The 16,414-nt window shown below is 45.1% G+C and overlaps 1 protein-coding gene across 1 annotated transcript; it reads left to right on the forward strand.

Moving 5' to 3' along the window:
- The first annotated feature begins 328 nt into the window (after positions 1-328).
- LOC132446888 (monocarboxylate transporter 12-B-like) lies at positions 329-14,828 on the forward strand. The gene is made up of 8 exons (XM_060037461.1): positions 329-1,054; positions 4,224-4,367; positions 5,646-5,749; positions 6,709-6,852; positions 7,609-7,875; positions 8,254-8,698; positions 10,706-10,965; positions 12,060-14,828. Exons 2-8 carry the CDS (start codon positions 4,231-4,233, stop codon positions 12,335-12,337), a joined length of 1,635 nt encoding a protein of 544 aa, XP_059893444.1. The 5' UTR covers positions 329-1,054; positions 4,224-4,230; the 3' UTR covers positions 12,338-14,828.
- The last annotated feature ends 1,586 nt before the right edge of the window (positions 14,829-16,414 follow it).

Raw genomic sequence — 16,414 nt, forward strand, 5'->3', positions numbered from 1 at the left:
GCCGCTTAAAGCGTGTTTGGATATATGTGTTTATCTAAATATATGTATGCATATTTATACGTGTTTATGTATATGTATGTGTATATATGTATCTACACATGTATGTATATATATGTATTTATATATATATGTATATATATATATATGTATATGTGTGTTTAATAGCCGATATGTGTATCTATGAATTCAGTATATTATATACTGTCTGGCAGTACAACATACATCAATTAAAAGATAAAGTAAAACCTGTTGGACAAGCTTTCCTGCAGGCAGAAACCAACCAACCCCCCTGATTTATCTCCCCGCGAAGCCCCTCCCTCTTCCCACTTTGATTAGCTGAAAATACAGATTGACAGCTAAAACCTTTCAATAAGTGCACACGGGAACAACAAATGCAATACAAAATCTTTAACAATCCCAGGATCGCTACAATATAAAAATATATATATCTATCTCTATATCTATATAGAGAGAGAGAGATAGATAGATAGATAGATAGATAGATAGATAGATAGATAGATAGATAGATAGATAGTTAGATCAAATATACCAGGGGACGGATGAATAGTTAATTTCCCCCTAGATTGCGGAACGAGATAAAGAGGGTTCATGTCCAGGGGTCTAGAACAAAAAACTTCAATCAGTGGAAATTCACTTTTCAGGTTAAACAGACAGAATCACTTGGCCATTGTTACTGCAGACTTGCTGAACTCCTGCAATTGCATAATTAGTTTTCACGTGTCGTGGGGGAGGAGGTGTGTATGTGTGGGGGGGGGGGGGCTCCTCCGTCTCGTGTTGCTGCAAAGGGGAGCGCGGCGGCTGAAAAAGTTCAACAGTGTGTGTTGTGATGCCATACGGCGCGCATCTGCTGTTCCGCACGGTAACCGGCACGACCGCAAGTGGCGAGAGTTGTGATGCTGCAAAAGTTTTCCTAGTTCGGGCTGAGCTGGCCCATGCGTGCGGTACCGTAGAACCGGCCAACACCGGAGGACACTTCAACTTGTTCAATGCTCAAGTGACTGCGCTTCACTCCTGACTCAGCATACCCCACCAGGTTAGTCAAACTGGAAAGGATTTGGCAAAAACCATGGAGAGGATTGGATCTGCTGGCACAGTGGCGTAGTTCTCATGTGTTTTGCAACTGTTGTGTTGGTGAATAGGTTCGCTATGCATATTAAAGTTATATTAACTCTTAAAGTTAAAGTAACGTTCCTTTAAAAAAAAAAAAAAGACAAAATGGCCTATGTGTATGCCGGTGTGGGACCCCTGGAGCGAGGACGGGGGGGAGGGGGCGAGAGGTGGGAAAAACACACTGCTGACGACGATGGCATGCATGGTAGAGGGTGCGACCCGGACGGACTCAGGGATGGTAATTGGAACGACCAGACATACTCAGGGGTGATGAGACTTATCAATGCAGCATTCTTTAACATAATGCATGCCCACGTGACGTGTCGTTAAGGTCGTGGGGGACTGTGCACGAACTCAAATGACGTGAGATGGTCTTGGCAATCCGCCATAGCGATACAACTCAGTTTTAGACTCGGCCTGTAGCATATGTTTTACTGAGCCTGGTTCCCATCGCCCCCATGACCCCAGAGTACTCGTAAGTTAACCGATCATGGCACCATGGGGCCCTAAGGGCCAGAGTAAAGGTTTGTTACTGGCTTCCAGGGCCCCTCTAGACCAGAGTACTAGTGTTAACCCTAGTTTTACTGTTTTGACTAAGTGCTAATGTATTGTTCAGGCACCCAGGGCCCTGCAGTAACTGAGCACCAGTGTGTTTTACCACCAGTGTGTTTTACCGGTACCCAGGGCCCTGCGGTAACTGAGCACCAGTGTGTTTTACCGGTACCCAGGGCCCTGCAGTAACTGAGCACCAGTGTGTTTTACCGGTACCCAGGGCCCTGCGGTAACTGAGCACCAGTGTGTTTTACCGGTACCCAGGGCCCTGCAGTAACTGAGCACCAGTGTGTTTTACCGGTACCCAGGGCCCTGCAGTAACTGAGCACCAGTGTGTTTTACCGGTACCCAGGGCCCTGCAGTAACTGAGCACCAGTGTGTTTTACCGGTACCCAGGGCCCTGCAGTAACTGAGCACCAGTGTGTTTTACCGGTACCCAGGGCCCTGCAGTAACTGAGCACCAGTGTGTTTTACCGGTACCCAGGGCCCTGCAGTAACTGAGCACCAGTGTGTTTTACCGGTACCCAGGGCCCTGCAGTAACTGAGCACCAGTGTGTTTTACCGGTACCCAGGGCCCTGCAGTAACTGAGCACCAGTGTGTTTTACCGGTACCCAGGGCCCTGCAGTAACTGAGCACCAGTGTGTTTTACCGGTACCCAGGGCCCTGCAGTAACTGAGCACCAGTGTGTTTTGCTCTAACTGGCTGACGCTGACCCTGAGTCCGGCTCACGGTTCACCGTGAGCAGAGAGTTTGGTTATGAGCGTCAACTGCACGTTTGTTGGTCTGTCTGTCGCCTGGGCAGTAAACACCTCTCTTCTCAAGTCTGGCAGGGACAGAAATAACCAGCCGACAAAAATAGTCCTGTTGACCGTCTGGGTGTGCTGAGTAAGGACCCCCCCATCCCATCAGACAGTACAGTTAGTACCCCGACCTACGAGGGACCGATCCTCGCCAGGTCCCTGGGCTAAAATTAAAGATGTAAGATATTGACCCTGCGCTGACTTTAAGGATGTGAGTAGTTTGCCCTGGGATGACTTTAAGGATGTGAGCTGAGGACTCTGAGCTAGCATTAAGGATTTGAGCTACTGATTCTAAGCTTACACTAAGGATGTGAGCTATGGACTCTGGGCTAATATTAAGGATGTGAGCTATGGACAATGAGCTAACATTTAGGATGTGAGCTATGGACTCCGAGCTAACGTTTAGGATGTGAGCTAACATTAAGGATGTGAGCTATGGACACATTGATAGATGTGTCTCATAGACATATGATTCTTCAGCATGGGAAAAATCTACAGCCCTCACCAACAGATTTTCCAAACACACACACACACACACACACACACACACACACACTCTTGTACAACACTTACACCTCTTACAACACACAATGGGTCGATTTTAGGCCATAGTTGTAAAGTGCTTTGAATGAACTGGTTAGGAAAAGCGCTATATAGATCTGTGCAGTCCATTTACCATCTCCAACACACACACACCTCATACAGGTGTTCTCTACAAGATTCATATCACACGCCGTTAATTCAGCCCTTTTGATTAACTGATTATCCCACCGTTGTCAGTAGATCATGAACTTCTGTCGACCTAACATACTTTCTCTTTACTCTACACAACATACTTTACTCTACATATGCAAAATGCAACTCTGGCTCGCATGGCTCTATGAAACCTTTTAGGAGGTCGCGCAGCATCGGAAACCCTGGTCTGCCTACACGCCCCTTTTATAAAGGGTTTTACTTTGGATTTCATACAATAAAGTCAGTCAACAGTTATCTTCTATCAGATACAGATAGTCAAAGGTCATCTTCTATCAGATATATCGCAGAAGGCAGCAGTTCTCATCTATTAAGTTAATACACACATGCTTACTTGTTAGTTATTTGAGCCTCTCCTGAAAAATTATAAAATGATTTGCGTCCAAACTAAAAAATGTATGCAAACCAAAACGTGTGGACACTACGCATAAGCAAACTACCAATATAAGCAGCACATTCAGTTCCCAGTCTGGTCCCATCACCTTCTCACCTAAAGCTGACCAAAACGCAGTTCATTAATTTTCTGCCACAGTTTGTTTGTTCAGTCCACACAAGATGGTGGATATGTGGAGATATATCTTCGAAATATCTCCATAGTGATTAAGTTGGATTGAAAGTACCCTTTCTTAAACGACTTTGTGGTCTGTTGGTTAGTATCTCCACATATATGCATATACCCCGCTCAATTTGACGTGTTTTTTTTTATCAAGTTTAGAGGTTAGAGTCTGATAGATTTTTTAGCAAATCAATAACATGGTTGTGCCACAATTACCTCAAACTAGATAAATAATGGCACTGACTCAATAGTTTTGACGCTGCAAAAGAGGAATAATGTCAGGTCTGCACTCATTTTATTTTCTATTGAAGATTAAAACCAAGTCTGAAATCTTGGTGTAATTATAGCCTCGCGCCTAAACTCTAAAAGCCATGTAAAGTCATTGTCTAGTGTTGTGTTTCATGGTGCAGTGTTGTGTGTCCCTATCCAGAAGATTGATGTCGTCCATGGCTGACCCAACTGCAATGCATCCTGGGAAGCGGCAGTGGGTGGCTCCGCCTCCAGATGGGGGGTGGGGTTGGGTCATCGTCGGCTGCTGCTTCATGGTTACAGTTTGTACCCGTGCTGTTACAAGGTAACACACGCACAACGGGGAGAATGAACCTATCCCACGCTCACACACCCACACACAAACGTAGCCGGTTACTAGTGTCAGACGCTCAGACTTGGACTAGATAACACACACTGTTAAGGTTACAGCCTTTGGTCAATAGATACGTTAACCTGAACCGAAAGTAGGCCAGCAACTCCAAGTATGTCTTTGGTGACGGCTTGAGGACACTTCAGCCTGGCAAGAAATTTCAACGGTGGGCATGGATGGGTTTGGGTATCATTATCCCCCCTGCGTCCGGGTGGCAGCTCTGATCTGTTCTGTGTCATTACGAAATATGTTTACTCCAGTATGATGTGTAAGAATTTATATATAGATATGTCTGCGTATGTATTTGTTACAGAGTTTCCGTTGTCGGTTATTACCGGTCATTGACCGGGAAAAAAATGAGGAGCACCGAAAATTCTAAATGTCCCCGGTCAGAATGACCAATGGAAATAATTCTATGAAACAATTTGAATTGTGTTTAAATATGCTACAGTGGTCATTTGTTTAGCCAATTCATATTAAACGATGAGGGTTTTGATTGACCCGACCCGGCCCGCCGATATTTCCCACCACTACCCTTGAGCCGGGTCGGGCCGGGCCTTCGATCGTTTTTTTTGTTGTTGTTTTTTATCACTGCTTTATTGGCCTAATCTGAGGAGAAATCTATGCAGAAATATTATACGCCTTTATTACACGGGTCTTCTCAATGCCGTTCACTTGCATGTTCTATACATTATTCCTGTATATTTAGCAAGAGTAGGCCTACGTAACAAATGTGTACAAAGTTACACATGTATTAAAAGTCGGGTTGAAATCGGGCTCGGGCTCATAATTACAGTTAACGTGTCGGGTCGGGCCGGGCTCGGACAGAACGTGCACGGGCTCGGGCCGGTGCGGGCTTGATTTTCTGGGCCCGATCTAAACTCTAATAAAGACTGCTCAGCGAAGCCGCCTTGGGGAAGGAAGAGTCGCGAGGCTTATGCGCATTGCAAGCAGCAGAGACACTCTCGATACATTTGACTCGTCAGCAGCGGCATGCTTCACAGCTGCCAAATATCGAAAGAAAAAAAAAAACTTCCAACTCACATGACCGGCACCAATTCTTTTCTAGCGGAAGCTCTGAATTGTTAATCTCTCTCTCTCTCTCTCTCTCTCTCTCTCTCTCTCTCTCTCTCTCTCTCTCTCTCTCTCTCTCTCTCTCTCTCTCTCTCTCTCTCTCTCTCTCTCTCTCTCTCTCTCTCTCTCTCTCTCTAGGTGTATCTCTATCTTCTTTGTAGAATTCCAGGTGCATTTTGGAGGAGACTATTCTGGGACTGCCTGGATACACAGTCTAGTTGACTGTACCACTATGCTCTGTGGTAAGACCCAGAACTGTCCCATAATACAGAAGCAGGAATTTACCACTATGTAGAACCAGGGCTGGAGCATTATATTGTATAGAGCCTGGGCCATACCATTATCCAATATAGAACCAGGACCGTACTATTATGATATATAGAGCATGGAATGTGCCATTATGTTGAATATAAATAGGACTGTAAGATGTAAGACCCAGGACTTAACCAGTATGTAGATGCAGGACAGAACCATTATATTATGCAGAACCAGAACCAGAACCACCACCATATGTTTGTAGCTCCTAGCTCTATAGCAACCAGGCGGTCCAACCCAGTGATTCAATTTATGTTTGTGTGTGTGTGTGTAGCTCCACTAAGTGGCGCTATAGCTACCTAGTGGTCCATCCAGGGATTACATTTATATATGTGTGTGTGTGTGTGTGTTTGGCTCCACTAGGTAGCGCTATAGCCACCAGGTGGTCCAGCTAGGGACTGTGTGTGTGTGTGTGTGTGTGTGTGTGTGTGTGTGTGTGTGTGTGTGTGTTTGGCTCCACTAGGTAGCGCTATAGCCACCAGGTGGTCCAGCTAGGGACTGTGTGTGTGTGTGTGTGTGTGTGTGTGTGTGTGTGTGTGTGTGTGTGTGTTTGGCTCCACTAGGTAGCGCTATAGCCACCAGGTGGTCCAGCTAGGGACTGTGTGTGTGTGTGTGTGTGTGTGTGTGTGTGTGTGTGTGTGTGTGTGTGTGTGTGTGTGTGTGTGTGTGTGTGTGTGTGTGTGTGTGTGTGTGTGTGTGTGTGTGTGTGTGTGTGGCTCCACTAGGCGGCGCTGTAGCCACCAGGTGGTCCAGCTAGGGACTGTATTTATATATGTGTGTGTGCGTGTGTGTGTGTGTGTAGCTCCACTAGGCAGCGCTGTAGCCACCAGGTGGTCCAGCTAGGGACTGTATTTATATATGTGTGTGCGTGTGTGTGTGTGTGTAGCTCCACTAGGCAGCGCTGTAGCCACCAGGTGGTCCAGCCGGGTGTCGGTGGTGCTGGGGGGTCTCCTGTCCTCCTCGGGTCTCCTGCTCAGCTCCTTCTGCTCCAGCCTGGAGGGGCTGTACCTCACCCTGGGCGTCATCACTGGTAACGTGTGCTAACTACTATCACTATTGTTCCATACCACATGTACTCACTGGTAGTGTATATATTATATTACTTTATGCCATAATAAAGTTACTATTATGCTGTAGGGAGGTCACAGAGTCTGAGGTCACGTGATTAGGATGGTCTCCCGGCTAACTGGTGAGGCCATTCGCAACCGTTTGACCGCACAGAGGAGCGCTCTCTGCGAGCGGCGTACAGATTAAAACATCCAAGATGGCTGTCCCCGAGGGCTGACACTGTGTCGTATCGCTGCTCTGATTGGCTGTGGGTCGTTCAGACGGCGTCCGGAGGCGTCCTGGCCGGCGCGCGTTGATAAGGCCCCGTGGGATTGTATAATGAACTGAGAGGTTCCAGACTAATTGGGTCCAGAGCGATTGTCTGTTATTAATAGCGCGGGTCGGTTGTTCCGAAATAACAGACCTCTGAAGGCCTTCATCGACTATTCATAATCAAGTATTCAACCAAGCTGTAAACTATTAAATACACTATTTATGCTGTATATATAATGTTTATATTATATATACTCACTAGCTTATTATTATATTATAATATATAGGTTCCCTAATATAAAGCATTATATTTCATTAGACACTCTTTCTCTCTCTACCTCTCTTTCCCACTCCTAGTATAAACATACTATATATACTATACTACAACTAAACTGAAAATATACTCCCTGATAATATGTACTATCATGTAGTATACAGACTGTGTGTGTGTGTGTGTTTCCCCCAGGTGTGGGCTTCGCCCTGTGTTACACTCCAGCCATTGCCACGGTGGGCGGCTACTTCAGCCAACGCAAGGCGCTGGCGTACGGCATCGCCATGTCGGGCAGCGGCATCGGCACCTTCGTCCTGGCCCCGGCCGTCCAGATCCTCATCGACTACTACAGCTGGAGGGGCGCCCTCCTCATCCTCAGTGGCCTCGTGGCCAACCTGTGTGTGTGTGGCGCCCTGCTTCGTCCCAACACCAGCGGCCACAACCCGGACATAGAGAAGCAGGGTACGGAGCCGAGGCGGCGGGGGTCAATTTTACAATTGTACCGTTGACACAGAAATCTGTATTTTTCTTAAAGATTGTCACGACAAATGTAGAGGCCACAACGTCATCTTGTTTGTAGTCAATGAGTGATACGAGGGTGCTCAAGTGTAGTCGCCGTGAGTCGATTCACATCAGCTGTGTTCTCTTCTGTCCTGCCAGGAAAACGTACGATCGCTCGTTTTTTTTAACCGAATCCATTTTGTGTTGCCACTCACAAAAGGCGATTTCCCCGCTGACTCCTGTCCCTAGTGAGGGTCGCGGACGCGTACAGACAGGGAGAGGCAGACAGACGGGTAGATGACGTGAACAGAGATGTGATGTGAAATGTCTTGTCTCCAGGTAACCAGTACCAGGGAGAAAAACCCCCTAAGGAAACGCCGCTCCTTAAGGATCCTACTCTCCTTAAGGATCCTACTCTCCTTAAGGATCCTACCCTCCTTAAGGAGCCTTCGGTCGCCGCCTCGCTGACGTCTCTTCAGCGGCCTTCAGGAGCTGACGTCGCAGACCACGCCCCCTCTTCCAGCTGCAAGCCAATCGGAGGGCGGCGCCTCAGTTCCTGCTTCCTGTCCAGCAGGGACTACGAGTTCCTGCTGCTGCCTGACTTTGTGTGTCTGGCCATGTCCTTCCTGCTCCTGGCCAGTGGCTGCAGCCTGCCCTTCGTGTACCTGGTGCCCTACGCCCTGAACTCCGGGGTCAGCAGCCAGAACGCGGCGCTCCTCATGTCCACCCTGGGCGCCGTGGGCATCGTAGGCAACATCACCTTCGGCTGGCTCACCGACAGGAGGTACCGTGATGCTGTATTAAATGGCCGCAGTATGTATTGTACTGCAGTATTAAAGTCGGTGTGTATACTAGGGGTGGGAAAAATAATCGATTCTTCGATGCATCGCGATTCTCGCTAGAACGATTCTGTCTCGATGCAGATAAATTAATAAATGGAAATAAAATAAAAATTAAATAGAAAAAAAAAATAATAATAATTTTTGGCCTGCTGCAACATTCTGTTCGCCAGAGAGGGGTAATTTTTGTAATTTTAAAATCATTGAATTTATCTTCAGTGTGTATTGACCAATCTGATTTGTCTTGACACGATTGAGTTTGCACGCATCGAATGCGTGCAAACTCACAGCCAGACACAAGAACTTCTAATTCAAGAGCAGCTTTTTCTTTAATGACATAGAAAAGAAAGATTAGAAAGAAAATAAAACTGAAACCTATTTTTTGCATGATTCCATATTGGGTTATAATGCAAGCTGCATTGATTATTGCATTGTTCATAGAAAGTCATATTTGTGACAAAAGCTTTCTCTCTTATGAAATATTAGATAAGTTAATTCATCTGTTGATGTCTTTAATGATCATCACAAAAAGTAGGAAGTGATTAGCAAACTCGGTAGCAAACCCAGATGTATATATATATTTTTGAAAATCACGCATGGAAATGTACGTAAAAAAAATTGTTGTGTGCATAAAAAAAATTGCATCGATAATCGCTTCAGAATCGAATCGTTGACCTCATAATCGGAATCGAATCGTGAGGTGCCAAGAGATTCCCACCCCTAGTATTTATAGTAGGGCTGGCCCGAATTATTCGAATATTCGAATACTCGTTCGGAAAATTAGTATTCGAAGCTTAAATCAGTATTCAGAGCTTCGTTGTTTTTTTTCCACGTACGTGACGTTACCAGAGCGAGGGAGGCAAACTATAAGCGACACCAAGCAGAGAAGCGAGAGAGGTGGGGGAAGAATATATATCTTATTTCCCTTTACTTTATAACACAACATTAGCGGATTTATTTTACATTCCCTGAAAAGATGCACGTTCCGTGATGTATTGAAAAGCTCCCGCAAGGGCTGAGATGGCAGAGGACAGCTGATTTGGTACTGAACAACAGCTGTTCGCTTCCACGGGGAAAAACAAAGTAACTCCCAACTTACTTAGGCCTACTAATTAACGTTCAAAAGCTATTAAATCTTCTGTCAAAATCGGTTCCAGGGAGTATATAGGGGTTATTAATGTCATTTTTGATGGTGTGTTTTTTCTGGAACGAGTAGCCTATTCCAATATTCGCGCGGAAAAACCAACGACAAGTATTCGAAGCCTGAAAAATGGCATTCGGGCCAGCCCTAGTATATAGTGGCCTGGCCTGTGTGGGCTGGGGATGGCTCAGTTCTAGGAGCTTCACTCCTGTTGTACTGTAGTGGTATGTATTATACCGTAGTATAATAGAAGGGATCATTCCGTTCCGCGATTCTGATTGGCTCGCAGCTGATGTAAAATGCTGACACCTGTGACCCCAGAACAATTTGTTAAATTATTACCCCGCCAATCTCAAAGTTTGCTAGTCTGTGTTGCTTGGCGTCTATTTTGCTGTCTTGAGGAACTATATTGCTTGGCAGTTTTTTTATTATATATATTATTAACTATATATTATTATATATATATATATATATTATGTCACTATCAAAAAAAAAAATCTGTTTGTATCTGTGTTCTTTTGTGAAATCTTGTAGAGTAACCGTTTCCGATTCGCTGTAAGGCACCCTGTGGCTTATGCTCATCTATAGTGGTCATATATAGTTTAGCCTCATGAGGGGGATGGCTTAATGACAGTAGGTACTTATTATAATGTGGTACTATATAAGCAATATATTTAGTGTGTGTGTGTGTGTGTGTGTGTGTGTGTGTGTGTGTGTGTGTGTGTGTGTGTGTGTGTGTGTGTGTGTGTGTGTGTGTGTGTGTGTGTGTGTGTGTGTGTGTGTGTGTGTGTGTGTGTGTTTGTGCGCACAGGTGTCTGAAGCCATATCGACGGGCGTGTTACACCGTTGCCGTGGGGATGGAAGGCGTGTGTTGTGTGTGTGTCCCCTTGCTGTGCACCTTCTACCAGCTCCTCCCCTTCTCCGTCCTCTACGGGTACTTTGACGGGGCCTACGTGGCTCTCATCCCCGTGGTAACCAGCGACGTCGTCGGCCCCGCCCACCTCTCCTCCGCTCTGGGCGTCGTCTACTTCCTGCACGCCATCCCCTACCTGATTAGTCCGCCCGTAGGAGGTAGCACGCACGCACGCACGAACATCACCACACACACACACACACACACACACACACACACTCACACTCACACACAAAATAAATACACACACACATCACAACACTCGCACACATAGTTATACACAGACACACACACACACTCAAACCGTACACAGAAACACACACAGTATAACACATAGTCACACACACACACACAAACACACACAATACACACCCACAATAAATATACACACACACACACAAACACTCTCACACTCACAAACAAACACTCTTACTCAAAGCAATACACACCATATACATTATACACACAATATATACACACACACACACTGTATAACATATAGTAACACACACTTTAATCGAAAGCAAAAGTGGTGCAAAACACTTGGGCATGCTGGCCTGGGTAGCCCTGTCAGGGGGGGTAACCATAGCTTTATCTGTGTGGGGAAATTAGTAGTGGTTGCATCACGCTTGCAGCTGTCAGCCTGCAGCCTGATTATGCAATACTAAGTAGACAAACAAGAAGAGTGGTAGGTTATCCTGCCCAGGGCACTCATTAATAGTCTGTCAGCATCTCTACATCCCGAACAACCATTACTGGCTAGAAATAGCTGACAAGTTATCTAACTAGCCTCCATGGCAATCGCACCATTTAGCATGACTAGAAAACAAGCCAACTTACCTCGATAGCAACCAAGCTAACTAGCCTCATTATCAACCAAGCTAGCTAGCCTCCATGGCAACTATCTAAATATCCTGCCTCAGTAACAGCCAAGCTATCTAGCCTCCCTTGCAATTAAGCTTACTAGCCTCTATGCCAGGCAAAGTTATTAGCTTCTATCTACTCCGTCCTACTCCACACCAGTTCTTATGTATCCCCCCCTTCACTGTAAAGTGTCTTTGAGTGTCTAGAAAAGCGCTATATAAATTCAATCCATTATTATTATTATTATATTATGTTTGAAGCGCCTGAGTGCTGACCAATAACATTGGATGGCTAATAAAACAGTAGCTACTAAAAACAGCTTCTTAACATCTGGCCAGTGTGCAGGTCACTGACGCCTGACCTTTGACCCTGTGTTCCTCTTCCTCAGGTTGGTTGGTCGACAAGACAGGGAGCTACGCCGCCACCTTCTTCCTCAGTGGCACCGCCCTCCTGGCTAGCGCGTCGGTCCTCTCCACCATCGCCTGGATACAACACTGTCGGCGCCACGCGTCATCGAAGGCGTCGCCCGTGGCAACCAAGGCTAACATCTCTAAGGACACTGAGCCCCTCCCCCTTGGCCTAGCCAACCAATCGGACTGCTTCATTGTTTATAACAAAGAGGCTAAAGACGCGATGCCCACAGACAGCCAGGGTATAGCTTCCTAGCAGTGACTCGCAGTGTGATGCTAGCTATGCTAAGCATAATGGCTGCATAGCGGTAGCTCACACTGTGACGCTAAAGATGCTAGAGATGCTAAGCATAATGGCTGCATAGCAGTAGCTCACACTGTGACGCTAAAGATGCTGGAGATGCAAAGCCTAGTTAATGGCAGTGGACCAAAGTACTGGCAATACCAAAGAGCATTCAAAGAGTAAGTGATCAAATACCTCAAAGGAAAAGTATGGCTGATCATATGTGTGAATTTATGGAATTGGAATTCTACCATAATGGACTTTATGGTATTGGACTTAGAAATTGGACTTAACAACCTAATTGTATTGTACACTTAATTTGTTGCTAAGTGTGTCAGGAAAGCAGGCCGGCTTAATGGGATATGAATCAAAAAGTCACATTTTCCATTATTCCCTGCTCTCAGTGAGCTTGGCCCCGTAGACTTTGAACAACTTCAAAATTGGTGTTATAGCACCCAGAAAACGGCAGGTCTATGGCCAACTTGAAGCGCCACATTGGTCCTCTCATCCCCACAGCGTCACACGGTACACACCTGTACTGTACCTGTACAGTCAAATCGTCTAACAGGCCCCCTGGTCTTGTTCTCATCTCTCAACGGAGTGCCTTGAATGGCGTGCTTTGACTGTGCTTCCGATAGATGGATGTCTGCTCCCGTTTGCGTTTGCTTTGTCAAATCCCTCGTCAAAAGTTACATTTCAATTTCTTCATTGTTCTAGTCATGTTCTGACGGTTCTCTCTCTATAAACCGACATATACAGCTGACAGAAAGTAAGAGAAAGGATATGGGAGATTCAGTAGACCAGACGTGCCTTCTCCCAGCCCACACCGCTGCCTGCAATTGGATAACATTAATGATTGTGTTAGGAATCAGCCCTCATACATTGCGTTGACTATTGTTCCCTGTGTTCAACCGCTTATGCAAACACAACAGTTCCAAAGTATATCTGTCCTGAAACCCGGTTAAAGAGTTACGGGTGGTCGAGCTACAGGCCAAGTAGAGAAGAACAGAAATCGGAGGTCAATAAGGTAGTACCGTACCTGATAAATGTTACACAACCAACACCCTGAATGCTTCTAACTGTTGAAGGCCTTATAATCTTCTTTCTATTCAAATTTGGGGACTGTTAAATATTGTTCAAAGAGTAAGTGATCAAATACCTCAAAGGAAAAGTATGGCTGATCATATGTGACAGGGTGAATTTATGGAATTGGAATTCTACCATAATGAACTTTATGGTATTGGACTTAGAAATTGGACTTAACCACCTAATTGTATTGTACACTTAATTTGTATTGTGCACTTAATTGTATTGTACACTTAATTTCCTGACACACTTAAAGTGTGTCAGGAAAGCAGGCCGGCTTAATGGGATATGAATCAAAAGTCACATTTTCCATTATTCCCTGCTCTCAGTGAGCTTGTTGGATGATAAAGTCCCCGTAGACTTTGAACAACTTCAAAATTGGTGTTATAGCACCCAGAAAACGGCAGGTCTATGGCCAACTTGAAGCGCCACATTGGTCCTCTCATCCCCACAGCGTCACACGGTACACACCTGTACTGTACCTGTACAGTCAAATCGTCTAACAGGCCCCCTGGTCTTGTTCTCATCTCTCAACGGAGTGCCTTGAATGGCGTGCTTTGACTGTGCTTCCGATAGAGGGATGTCTGCTCCCATTTGCGTTTGCTTTGTCAAATCCCTCGTCAAAAGTCTTTACCTTTCAATCTCAATTTCTTCGTTGTTCTAATCATGTTCTGACGGTTCTCTATCGTATCGAGACCATCTCTCCACTCCGTTACATATTCCATATGTACGGGATTGGAGAGATGTTCTCTTCACTCAGAGAACCAGGGTTACCACGTAACCCGAACGTTCCAAAGTATATCTGTCCTGAAACCCGGTTAAAGAGTTACGGGTGGTCGAGCTACAGGCCAAGTATAGAAGAACAGATATCGGAGGTCAATAAGGTAGTACCGTACCTGATAAATGTTACACAATTAACACCCTGAATGTTTCTAACTGTTGAAGGGCTTATAAACTTCTTTCTATTCAAATTTGGGGAATGTTAAATATTGGTCAGCTTAATGTTTTCTTGTTCCATGTTTCAATGAGCTTTATTTTTGTCATTATTGTTTGACATATTTTTGTTGTTGTTCGAACCGAATCATTGTACTTGTGCCATGACGTTAATTACTTTGTATTATCAGGGACCTGAATGTTATAATCGATATGCCTTGTGATGGTCCTAACACTTGATTTTACAAAAGATGTAAACTTTTTCTCTTTAGGTTGAGGTGGATGTAGTTTTCCTTGTTGACCAGAAGAGAGACTGATATTCTTTGTAACCAAAGCATTTCTCTCAGCTTACTTGACAAACTGACTTCCTTCTAACTCAGGAACATGTTCTATTGGATAGAAATATCCAATCGAGAAATAATAAATTAATAAATATCTTACCATATTTTTGCTATCTTTTTCATCTCATATCCAAAAACCGGATTGCTGAGTAGTATATGGTTGTTTTGGATGTTAACTTTGTACTTTGAAGTAGTTAACATTCGTAACTCCAATGTACGATTGAACAACCTTTTGAAAAGGTTAATTGTCATTGTATAAAAATGCTGCTGATTACGGATACTTGATTTTGAATACTAAAGTGTGACGTCACGTTTCCATAACAACCGATTTTTGGTTCCACATAAACCAACAAACAAGGGGAAATCTTATGCCATAAGGAAAGGAACGATTTTTTTTTTGCGAATGATTTGCGAGTTTGCTTTACCAATGATGTAAGGGTGCACTCAAACTAGGCCATCTGGCCGTGGCCGTTGGCCGTTTTCACACCTAACCGTGCTCAACTGGCCCCATTGTTCTCTGGCCTGCACTCACACTAGTAGGCTCTTGTAAATACGACATCACGTCGTAACACGTCGTCACCAAGCGTCCGCTGCATGGACCATAATCAAGTCTGCCTTCTCTATGGGACCAACGTGAACCAACAGTTGAACCACTTGACGCCATGTTTACCGTTTATAATGGGAAAGAAGGCTCGTCGCCTTTATTATGTCCATGGACTATACGTCATCCAGCTCAGGTTGCGTAGCCGTGCGTGTGCGCGTGTCGGCTCATTAGCATCTGTACCGTGGCGGCCCGTACCGTAGCAGCACACCTCTCCCAAGTGGCCAAGTTGGCCTGGCCAGACTGGCCACACTCACACTGGCAGATTTGAGCACGGTTAGGTGTGAAATGGGCCACGGCCAGATGGCCTAGTGTGAGTGCACCCTAAGTAATATTGAGACTGGGCCAACTATAAACTTTCATGCTAGCGCAAAATTTTCCTTTTAATACCCCAGGGGCACTGGTGTAGTCCAGGGTATACGCGGGTATACGGTGTATACCCAATATACATTCAGTCAGCATTGCGTAAACCCACTTCTAAATCCCCCCAGATGCGCACCATTCAGAAGTATCTGCAAGCCAAATTTCCCACTTTTTCCTGTGCGTTCACACCAAACGCGACGGGGCGACACTACAGGATCCCATACAAAGTGAACGTAGAGACGCGAATCGGGCGAATTTATCGCGAGAGAAAACCGGCGACAAGTTTTGATTTGCGCGCCACACTTTCGCCGTGCACAGGCGAGCGCGTTCACGAGGATTTGTGGCGCGAAAGATCGCTCGAGTTGAAATATCTCAACTTTGACACGAAGTTCGCGTGATGACAGCCAATCAGCGTTCAACAGCGTGGCCACTGAGCTACTCTGCCTTTTATTGGCTAATACTCGCTGCCTTTACTGATTCGATTGTTTAATAATTTGAATGATGTTACTGGTTCAATCATCATTTGATATTTATATACATATTGATATTATCTATATCTAACGAGATGATTGATGTGGAAGAGAATGATGTGCGTTTTTTTAATCTAAGGTGAAATATGAACAAGGATGCATTGTCAAATTCAGATCTGAAGTATTTTATTTAAATAAATGTTCAAAAAATTGCTGAAACACCATGTTTGCCTCATCTATGCCCACTGCACCACCA

The sequence above is a fragment of the Gadus macrocephalus genome, chromosome 18 (genome assembly GCF_031168955.1).
Source record: "Gadus macrocephalus chromosome 18, ASM3116895v1".
Classification (NCBI taxonomy): Eukaryota; Metazoa; Chordata; class Actinopteri; order Gadiformes; family Gadidae; genus Gadus; species Gadus macrocephalus.